The sequence below is a fragment of the Dendronephthya gigantea genome, unplaced genomic scaffold (genome assembly GCF_004324835.1).
Source record: "Dendronephthya gigantea isolate DGI-Jeju-01 unplaced genomic scaffold, DenGig_1.0 000110F, whole genome shotgun sequence".
Taxonomy (NCBI): Eukaryota; Metazoa; Cnidaria; class Anthozoa; order Malacalcyonacea; family Nephtheidae; genus Dendronephthya; species Dendronephthya gigantea.
In genome coordinates this window covers 92431-103832 of record NW_021163120.1, presented here as the reverse complement: position 1 = coordinate 103832, position 11402 = coordinate 92431, and the positions used below count along the sequence as shown (strand labels likewise).

The following is an 11402-nucleotide window of genomic DNA, read 5'->3' as shown; positions in this document are numbered from 1 at the left end:
GTTTAAAATACATCTTAACTCCCAAAGGGACAATTATTGATTCACTTTAGGCTGATTCTTCCAGATTACACATGGATACGCGTTGTATAAAACTCTTTAACTACACTTTGCATAGTTAAATCCTATTTACCTCAGTCTCAGAACTATACACAACTCAACTGAATTGGCCAATTCTCATTTTTCAACTACAGTTAAAACTTAAAAGTTAACTCATCTTTTATACGACAGCATGGACCCAGATATTCGACTTATTCTGTATTAAAGACAAAAGATAATGCTTTGCCTTTGTCTTTGAATTCAAGGTTGATTACCTCGGGATTTCTTCGACGTTTCTTCTCTTTTCACTTTTGCCGGCTAAGCGAGGTCGAGGAAGATAAGTTCGCCCGCTATTTGGTCGATTAACGCATGTAAAATCTTTATTTCGCGAGGAGCCTTGTAGCCTGTAGCTTAAAGCGTTTAAAGTAACTTGTAATAGCCGAAGACCGAAGTATAATTGCTAAAGATGTCACCAAATGACCACATGCAGTCGTTTGGGCAAGTGGTTGAAATATCGAGGTGCATGCTTCGAAATCCCGAGAAAGCGAATGTGAATATGTGATTCGGGACTCGGGAGCGCGCTGTTTTTTCGTGAGATCGTGTCAGACCATTATTGATCGCTTTGGTACAAAATGGAAGTAATTTGAAAGCTAGAAGTTTGATAGTTACCTAGGTGTAAAATGTAAGTGAAAAATTTCGAGTATTCTGCTAGTTGAGAATAAATATCATTGCTGATTGAAAATCGATCAGAATTTCAGCCCGATCAGGTCTTAAATATGTATAAATTCTGCTCGATTTGCCATCAACTATGGACTCTTGATATCTATCCCAGTTTATCGAGTGAAATGTCTAAGGTGATATGTGTAATTTACCCTACACAATAACCTAAGGTTGACTCTTGGCAGTTCTCTCCGTTTAGACAATAGACAGATCCATGGAGACCCAGAGCCAATACCTGAACTACAGGTGTCCCAAAAAAAACGAAAACTATTGAAATCACCCATAACAATGTAATTGTTAGAGTTTGAATGCCTAAGCACTCTGTTGGGACCCACAAGTGTGTAAATGTTTGCCATAAGCATTTTTATGCATGCATATGATGCAGTAAAATTTGCTCGTACGCGAAAATGATATTTATTAACAATATTTAAATGTGCATCTCAATCACCATGACCTTTGACATGTCCCCTTTCTCTAGCAACACAAAGCATCTAGCATTTCACTGTGTTGCATTAAATCCCCACGGGTTAAAATTCGTGCACACGGCATTCAAATTTTAACAATGAGTGATTTCAATAGTTTTCGTTTTTTTTGGGACACCCTGTATGCTGTAAATGTTGAGCACAATTTCATCTTATATATAACAAGTAAACTTTTTCTAGCCCTAAAAAAGTTAAAATAAAGCTATATTTTTTTCAGAGGGACTGAATTTCGCAATAATGGGGACCGAATTTCCTAGAATTAAATGTAGATTTTACCAGAATCAAATTTCTTGTTACACATGTATCATTCAACTATAAATCCCCCCCCCGTGAAAATTTTGTAGTGTTTACGGGTCTTGAGTTGCGCGGTGATGTGACTAAAGTCAAGGAAACGACACGATGGGAAAAACAACATTCATAGTCTTTTCAACGTAGAACTACCACAATTTTTGAATAGCATTTGATTTTTCGTCTAAAAAAAACCTGTCAAATTTCACGTATTAAGTATTGTTAGTATGTTTATTTGACTTGTTCACGTGTCGCTCATATACAGATTGATAAATATAAGTTTGTATACACACACAAGCTTTTTAGTGGAGCTGTTGACAGAGTATATTTTCCTTGATTTTATAGCGTCTAGAGGTAGAAATTTCATATATTTATGTTTTAATGCATACACAAAAGGTATTTGGATCAGGCTATTTGAAATCTGCCGAGCTAATTTAGGTCACGAAAATCTCTGTTAACAAAGAAAGAGTTCTCATCCATTCAATCTTCAGTTTGTGGAATTATAGACCCCAATTCTAGACGGATATGCCTAGATTAATGATTAATTATTCTATAGCTCTTTGGCCTGAGGAAATAATACTTGTTTTGCTTTAAATTTTTCGAACATGCATGGTGGTTCAGTGTAGGTATTAAGTGTATTCTACAATAAGCTGTCGTGATTTGTGTCTGAACTACCTGAGAAAGATCTCTCAAACGTGGTGGTTAAGTGTAGGTAGTATTCTACAATAAGCTGTCGTGGTTTGTGTCTGAACTACCTGAGAAAGATATCTCAAACGTGGTGGTTCAGTGTAGGTAGTATTCTACAATAAGCTGTCGTGGTTTGTGTCTGAACTACCTGAGAAAGATATCTCAAACGTGGTGGTTCAGTGTAGGTAGTATTCTACAATAAGCTGTCGTGGTTTGTGTCTGAACTACCTGAGAAAGATATCTCAAACGTGGTGGTTCAGTGTAGGTAGTATTCTATAATAAACTGTTTTGGTTTGTGTCTGAACTACCTGAGAAAGATATCTCAAACGTGGTGGTTCAGTGTAGGTAGTATTCTACAATAAGCTGTCGTGGTTTGTGTCTGAACTACCTGAGAAAGATATCTCAAACGTGGTGGTCCAGTGTAAGTAGTATCAGTTCTACAATAAGCTGTCGTGGTTTGTGTCTGAACTACCTGAGAAAGATATCCCAAACGTGGTGGTCCAGTGTAACTAGCGCATCTCTAGTTTGTTAGAGAGAAGCGAACATTTCATGATTTCCATGCTGACTCCATGGTGACTGCACCATTAATCATTTGCCTCGTTTGAAGATATTCGCATCGCAAATGACACGCGTAAAATATAGGCGTCTCGAGTAGTGGGATGATAATTAATTGTACATGCAAGTATTTCGTGTAAACTCATTTTATTTGATAACAATAAACAACTTATGTCAATTCGTTTAATTTTTAATAACATTGTTTTTCTTTCATTTAACGATGTAGGACTCCTTCAGATGGCCAAATATAGAAATATCACGCAACTTTGGACGACAATTCAGAAAGAGGTATGTATGCCCTGATTTCAAAAATCTACCTTCATCCTGCATTAACCATACTTCCAACTATAAAAACAATGAATCTGCACGAATTTGATTCGAACTGTAGTTTAGGTTTCCTCCTGTAGTAACACTGGATCAATAAGAGATGATCCTTACTGAACCTCTAGGAAGAACAGTTTAGAACTGATGGAGCTATCCAGTATAAATAAAGTTAGTTTAGTTTAGGTTTCCTCATGTAGTAACACTGGATAAATAAGAGATGATCCTTACTGGACCTCTGGGAAGAACAGTTTAGAACTGATGGAGCTATCCAGTATAAATAAAGTTAGTTTAGTTTAGGTTTCCTCCTGTAGTAACACTGCATGGATCAATATAAGAGATGATCCTTGCTGGACCTCTAGGAAGAACAGTTTAGAACTGATAGGAACTGGCTTGTCATTTTAAAAATGAATACAGAGAATGATGTATAGTCTAATTTTTCTCTTGAGACAACAGCGGGCTGCCATGAAAAATGTTTTCACCTTGTTTTGCAATCCAAATTCGTTGCACCTACGCGATACACCTCTGCAAAATTTTCTTCGTGTGAACTGCAATAAAATGCAACAAAATTGACGCCGTTTATTATTGTCATGTATTTAATAGATCATAAACAAGCCAGTTAAGACAGGTAAATACGCTCACAGCCTCACAGCCGTATTAATGGACAGGCCCGTTCGAATTTGAACCTTAATTTCACTTTATGAATAGTAATAACTCAAATAGCGTTGATTAGAGGTGATTTTCGGCCATTAAAATTGTCCTGAACGATGGCGCGGCTTTGTCTTAATCCTCTTTGTGACGGTCGGTGTTTACAATGATGTTTTTCACCGAAGACATCCTACGCTTTGTTTGTCAAACAAACGTGAGAACTTTACCAGATTATTAATTTTACTCTATTAATGATACCTTACTAACTAGTGTGCTCTGTATTAAAAACATTCATTAATCACAACACTTCCTCCTGATCAGGAAAGACTTTGACAGTCCTGTGAACATCGGCTATAGATATATGAAATAAAACGAAAACGTCCACAAATGAATAAACTGTATTTTCTTAGCCTTTTTCTACTCCTAACCGGTGATGCCTTTGGAAGGAGTTTTTCGAAAGGTAACGTACAGTTTGTTGAAACAGTTTTAGTATAATTTTATTACAGCTTAGTGTAGAGAATTCTGTTAAGAAATTTGTCTACTGCGTTGATAAACACATTTAAGGTCTGTGTTACATTCAGCAGAAAAGTTTCGGATAAGGAATTGACTTAAATGGCAGCTGTGTTTGGTGCTGAAAGTATGCTTCGAAAGAAGAGTTGTCTAGTTGTGTCCAATGACTTTGAAGTTATTAGGTAGTCGACATTTCAAGTCGACTGGTCTGAACAGTAAAGATCACTGCTTAAAACAGGCTTAGATTGAAAAAAAACGGCATGTTTATAATTTGTATTTGCCAACATGGCTGTTACAAAAACCCTAGCTGATAGGACGTTTTATACGTCTGCAAAGAGAGTTAAAACTTTCTGCATTATCCACGAATGATATCTATAGAAGTCTGTATAATATCTATACAGCAGTGTTAAATTTGATCTCGCTGGTCTATGAAGCATTGTGTGTACCAGTTTGTAGAACCAAGGAATCATTTCAAGGAATCTTGGGTTTTTTTCCACAGATTTCGTAGAAGAGGACGGGGAAGACGTGGCAGCCATGGACAAAATTGTTGAAATCAATACTAGTGAGTAAATAACGATTGCTTCGTCATCACCTTCCGGATGTGATCATCATCATAATCATCATCATTAAAACATGATTATTCGCATATTATCTTCGATTATCATAACTGGGAAAAACCCGTTACATTATGCTAAAATTGCAATTTATTATACTTATTATATCAACACTCAAGTCAAACGATCGGCCACAGTTCTCAACTAATATGTCTCTATTCACTAGAGCAAGGTTTGTACAAGCTTTTTGAAGGCGATGTGAGACTAAGAGACGGTGATCTTAAAAACAGAAACGGCGACACGAACAAGAAGAGAAACGCTTTGAGAGACAGATCTAAGCTTTGGCCAACTCGTGTCATACCGTACGAAATATCAAATGACTTTAGTGAGTATATATTGTCACTTGATCGCCTGGAATGGACAGAAGTCGTGGATACTTGGCTTTTGTTCCCCAGAGAGTACTGACTGCTATTACAAGGAGAAGTTTCGTTTTTACCAATGAAGAAATTTGTAGTATTAACCATTTAAGCATTCTGATTGGCTTAACCTGAAAAATATAGACAAATTTGCCGTTTAAGCCAAAGCAAATGCCTTTCCCCCTCGTAATTCTGCATGCTTTTTATTGAAGGGACAATGATTAGCGTAGTAATTTCCCGGGCTACTAACTGAATTGAATACATGTAATTTTTTCAGGCCCGGATGTACACACCAAAATACAGGATGCTTTGGAGTACTTTCACAAACATTCCTGCCTTAGATTTACAGTGAGATCGACAGAGAAAAACTGGATCAACTTCTTCAGCGGTTCTGGGTGAATATTTTAAGGCCCTGTTACACTGTGCAATTTTTCTTGCAACTTGCAAATGCAATTCTTCTTTTGAGAGATGTATATTTGCAGCCCAGAAACGTTTGTGCTTATTACACTCTATTCTTATCCTTTTTTAGATCCCTCTTCACTAATTTACATCTCTTAACATGTAGAATTGCTTTGCAAGTTGCAAGAAACCCGGAAGAAAAAACTAACCGGCAACTGTGCTACGATTATGTTCTCAATTGACATTTTCTCAATTTCTGTCGTAGGTGCTGGTCGTTCATTGGTCGCGATTATTTGAGCCAGGCCCCAAAGCATATCGCTCGGTTCAGGCTGTTACAGTCGAGGAGTAATCATCCACGAAATACTTCATGCTCTTGGGTTTTACCACGAGCAGTCCAGACCAGATAGAGATCAGTATGTGGAAATATTCTGGGAAAATATTATCGAAAGTAAGGAATTCGGGAGATATGGAAGCTTATAGAGTCTGTGAAACACATTATTGGAACTTGTAGACGTTGAATATCGAAATTTCTCGAAAATTTCCAACTTTCATCAGCAGAGGTGCTCAGTTCGAATATACGAATAAATCGCACCAGAGGACAGCGCTCCAACCAATTTAACAACCCCCGCCCCCACCCGTAGAAAAGTGTGCCTCTCCCCCCTCCCCTAAATGGTCGAAGACAAGGTCATCCAAATAACTCTAATTATTCTGGGAGTTGCTACGCGCCTAAGAAAGACGAAGCTGATCTCGCATATGACTTGACGATCAGTTGAAATTTGTGTTTTCTCGTTACTAAGAAAGACATTCTTTTGTGTAGAGGAATCTCATAATTTCAACAAATACAGCCACGAGTATTTGGATGTTCTCGGCGTTCAATATGACTACGAGTCTGTGATGCATTACGGAACGAAAGCATTTACAAAGAATGGGAGAGCCACCATTAAGGCGATCTCTGGTGCGAGCATTGGACAGCGAGATGGCTTCAGTAAAATTGACTTAATCAAACTTAATTCATTGTATAATTGCCACAGTAAGTATTGGAGATTTTTAGCAAGCTTATTCTAGCATTTCAACGTATTTTATTAAATTTCAAGTTTATAATGTTCTTGCAACTTCGCGCATTACAAATAAACAAGGTGAAGATGTTTCTACAAATTGTTGAATAGAATTTCCAGTTTGCTGCAAGATTAAAATTTGTTACTAACAGCTTCTTGGCAGTTCCTCCATGTTATTTGATCAATAAGGAGCAGTCCAACTTTCTTAAATGAATATCACGTCTTTTCAAATAGTTAATGGCGTTGGGTTTAGCGAGTGGTCCAGTTTTTCGCCTTGCAGCAAAGATTGTGTTAAGAAAAGGCAAAGATATTGTTTCTCTTCAAACCACGCTGACTGTCCTGGAGCATCGTCGCATGGCGTGGAATCTCAATGGCAGAATTGCACGAACGAGGAATGTTACGGTAGGTCCTTTACTTCGAGCACCTAAATTTATCGGATATCATGACATACGTAGATCAGTGGCTGAGATCGTTGTCTTTCCCTCATTCCCTGTCGTGACTCGTGATCTTTCACGGGAACACAAAAATTGATTTTCAATGATAGGGGGGACCTTCACAGGGCCGGATTAACCTTTCGTGGGGACTCACCTTCATCGTGTAAAAATACGAACGCCTTCCCCTCTCCCCCACGGGCCTCTACGCTTATGACAGAACCAGTGACACATACTATAACTAGATATAATTGCATGAGTCATTGACTAGAACGCAAGCAATTACCTAACCCCACAAGCCAGGGTTTTCTACCTTCGATCCACGGCCCACGTTGGCTTTCGAGGTTGCCAATGGCTTCCAGGAATACAACCAAGGAGCAGCGTGGCAGCGTCTTCAAACAACTTAGCATCAAATGTGGTATAACAACTGCCAAAATAGACAAAACACTTCTCGACTTTCGTCTTCTGACGAAGGCCCTCAGGTCGAAAGGTCGAGAAGTGTTTTGTCTATTTTGGCAGTTGTTATACCACATTCGATGCTAAGTTCAAGAAATACAACCTCTGAGCTCGTCTATCCTTGTTTAAACGCTTTTATTTTCTCGTTTCAGCTCCTGTTGCTGGTCATTGGGGTCGCTGGTCCTCTTGGACAGAATGCGATGAAAATTGCAAGCGTCATCGATCTAGAAAATGTTCAGATCCTGCCCCGATGCATGGTGGGAAAGACTGCCCAGGGGTTTCGAAAGAAGAAAAAGATTGCTACGCCAACAGTACATGCAACCCAGGTTTGTTTCTTGGATAAGTTCATTTAAACTTGGTTAGACAACATCTTGTCTCTGCCTGCCCATATTTTTTCGCCCTCAGGCGAAGTCTCGTTAAACTAATGATGGAATATTCTTTTATTTCTTTGTAGATAACTGTGATTTTACGCGCGGTAGTTACTGTCATTGGACCCGTTATAAAAACATGGATTATTTCTGGCAAGCACATAAAGGATCAACACCAACCAGGAGCACTGGTCCAAATCAAGACCATACTACTGGCACGGGTAAGAAATTTCAGGGATACATCATCATCATTGATCTCTACTAATCGGCCATCTCTATCCCTCACTTTCCATGGTTACCCATCATTATCAAACGTTATTCATTATTGTCTATCGTTACTTATCGGTGCACCTGATCCTCACTATCCACTATTATCCCACAAATATCCATGATTATCCACTATTATGCAAGAGTATCCACCATTATCCATAATAACCATTATCGTCATATTTCCAGGCCATTACATTTTTACCGAAGCCAGCTTCCCTGCCAAGGAGAACGACACAGCACTCCTAACAAGCAAACTGTTTCCACCCTCGCAATGTCGTTGCATTTCCTGGTACTATCACATGTATGGCCGCTCAATGGGAGAACTCAGCGTGTACATTAAAGACTCTGTGGGTTCTAAGAGGATAATATGGGATAAGAAAGGTGATCAGGCAAACAGATGGATATTAGGTAGCGCAACAATATCTAACGTGTCTACGACTAGTTACCAGGTTTGTATGATATTTTCGTTTTAGTTGATAATTTTTTTACTCTTCAACATTACTTTTGGGCCATCCATGGAAGTATCGCAATGGCTTACACCGGATTTCGAAAGAAATGCTCTAATTGGACTGTTTTTAGTTGCATACAGTCATTTCAATCCAGTTAAAGAGCAGCTGTGAAAATGAAGCTGATAAGAATCTTTTTCTAAAATATTTGAATTGTCCATGTATTGAAATACATCGATCGATACAATTTCGTAGGAATAGTTTGTGCTTTGATTAGTTTGTGCTTTGATTAGTTTGTTCATGCATGAGGGTACACAACTTTGTAGGAAGGTATAGGAATAACAGGTCACCATTCTAAACCAGGAGAGACACAGGAGGGTTGGGGGCCCCTCCCTGGCCCAAAAGTAAATTTGTTCCGCCGTCCGTTGATTTAGACCCAATCTTGTAGTCCCAGGTAGCAATTTTATTTTGGAGTAAATATGAGGCAATGACCAAAATCATCCAATATCATTCGATACTTTCCAAGCATCTTTGATCTTCGAATGTTTATTTGAAACGGTTTTATTCCTGTGTGGAAAAACTACTGCTTGTTCACATTCTTACGTCACAAATTTTCATTTAGGTGGAATTTGAGGCAATTCGTGGCCGATCTTTTTATTCTGACATGGCTTTGGATGACATCCATTTCAAGGAAATGCCCTGTGGTAAGTCGCTACACTCTGGGATAAACATGATCATTTTAGTTCATCGATGGTCCTCAAATTAATGTACATCTCTGAATGACTCTGAAACTACTTAAGGGTCCCCGACTGGTTCTTCCGATAGATGAAGGGTCTTTGATAAGACCAACAATGCCTTGATCCTTCAATAAAACATGATTCTCGCGATGGTAGAAATTGGAATCATTTTTTAATGCTAACAGTGGTTTTGCATTTGAAACATTGATTCAACGAGAATGCGAGTTGGCAAACAAAGGTTAATTTTTCTGCATGAGAGATTTTTTTTTATGAACTATATCAATGCTTGGTCAAACGTCAACAAGAGTGCTATGCGATTTAAACCGAGTTGACTGGCCATTGATCAGAATTTAGGACAACAGATAACAACCGACTTTCACTGTATTTTTTAAATATAAAATTAAGTACACATCAATGACTTTAGTGTCCATTAACAAAGATAAATATTTAAGTGAACTTTCTACAGTAAAGAGGGGCTCATGTTTTCAAACAAAGATACTTTGTTCCAGCAAGCTTATCTTAAACGAGCTTTACAAAAGCTCTTTGTTCAAATGACAATTGTTCGGTTTTTGAAATCAACACACAAGGCAAACGTCAAACACAGCTCTTCATATATATTTAGGTGTACAACACTTGGGGTGTTTTAACGATCGTTATAAAAGAGCTTTGCCAGACTTGATTGCGAATCTCCGGGATAAAATAGACTGGTATGACATGCAAAAGACCGTCAGAGAATGCGCCTGTGTTGCTTATGACAAAGGATACAAGGTATTTATAAAATTATTAAAATACCAGACCAGTGCAAGGCTTTCATGTTTGTCTCAGGCCTCAATAAAGTCAATTATAACTGGACCATCCACAACATGGATATTTTGAACCAATTCCTCTCATATTTACAGTAACAAGTACGATCGTACTATAGGGACCAGGAACTGCGTAACCGAGTTTAATTTCTGAACTGCATTGTATTTATAACAATGGAGAGGACAATGTATTTCTAATCGTTTCCGTTTACTTATATATAGGCTGAATATTAATGATATGTATATATTATTTGCTGCAAATATATCAAGAATTGCTTGTAACTTGCTTCAAAGGTCAAAAGTAAAAATTCGAACTCCGTCAATCGATGCGGAATTATGCTTAGAATAATTGTGCCAAGTTTCATTCCGATCAAACAAGTAATGAAAGAGCCTTAGGGTTTTTTTAAAGAGCGTCGCCCCCTAACAACAACAACAACAACAACAACAACAACAAGATTAGCAGCGGTTAGGGACCAGTTCCTGGTCCAATAATACAGCATAGCGTTAAGCTAATATGAATTTCGCTTCCATTTTTCAATGAACAAGCATTGATTATGTTGTTATTTAGTATTTTGCTGTGCAGTTTTACGGAGAGTGTTGGGGCGCAAGAAGTATGATTGAATATGACAAATATGGTGCTTCCAACGACTGCTGGTCTGGTGTCGGAAAAGATTTCACGAATTATATTTATAAATTCACGCAATAAGATACGTTTTATTTTCATTCTATCTATATCTTAACATTTCCAATATTTTAGGATTAAGCCACTAGTATGTATGAAGTTGCATGACAAAAGTCACAAAGATTGGAAAGAAAAAGGTTTGCGTCCGTGCAAATCTATTCTTATAGAGAGTTTACCGTGTAGTATTGTATATATATTTATTTTAATTTTGAATAGAAATAGCCCACTATTGCATTTAATGATTATTTGAAATGAATAAGAATAATTGACATCTATTATTATTAGCACTGATATCAAAGCGAGTATCATATTTCTAATGCAGAAATCACTCTAACACAAACATATCTCTAATACAAACATCTCTCTAACAGAGACATTTCTCTAATACAGACATCTCTCTGATACAGACATCTCTCTAATACAGACATCTCTCTAATACAGACATCTCTCTGATACAGACATCTTTCTAATACAGGCATCTCTCTAATACAAACATCTCTCTGATACAGACATCTTTCTAATACAGGCATCTCTCTAA

General features: G+C 37.7%; 1 protein-coding gene across 1 annotated transcript; it reads left to right on the top strand.

Annotated features, from left to right (window-relative positions):
- The first annotated feature begins 4349 nt into the window (after nucleotides 1–4349).
- LOC114535057 lies at nucleotides 4350–11081 on the top strand. Its single transcript, XM_028556440.1, has 12 exons — nucleotides 4350–4374; nucleotides 4747–4809; nucleotides 5028–5163; nucleotides 5919–6064; nucleotides 6434–6646; nucleotides 6906–7073; nucleotides 7711–7884; nucleotides 8013–8147; nucleotides 8383–8645; nucleotides 9265–9346; nucleotides 10002–10147; nucleotides 10751–11081. The coding sequence occupies exons 1-12, from the start codon at nucleotides 4350–4352 to the stop codon at nucleotides 10886–10888; spliced, it is 1689 nt and encodes a 562-aa protein (XP_028412241.1). The 3' UTR covers nucleotides 10889–11081.
- Nucleotides 11082–11402: the final 321 nt, after the last annotated feature.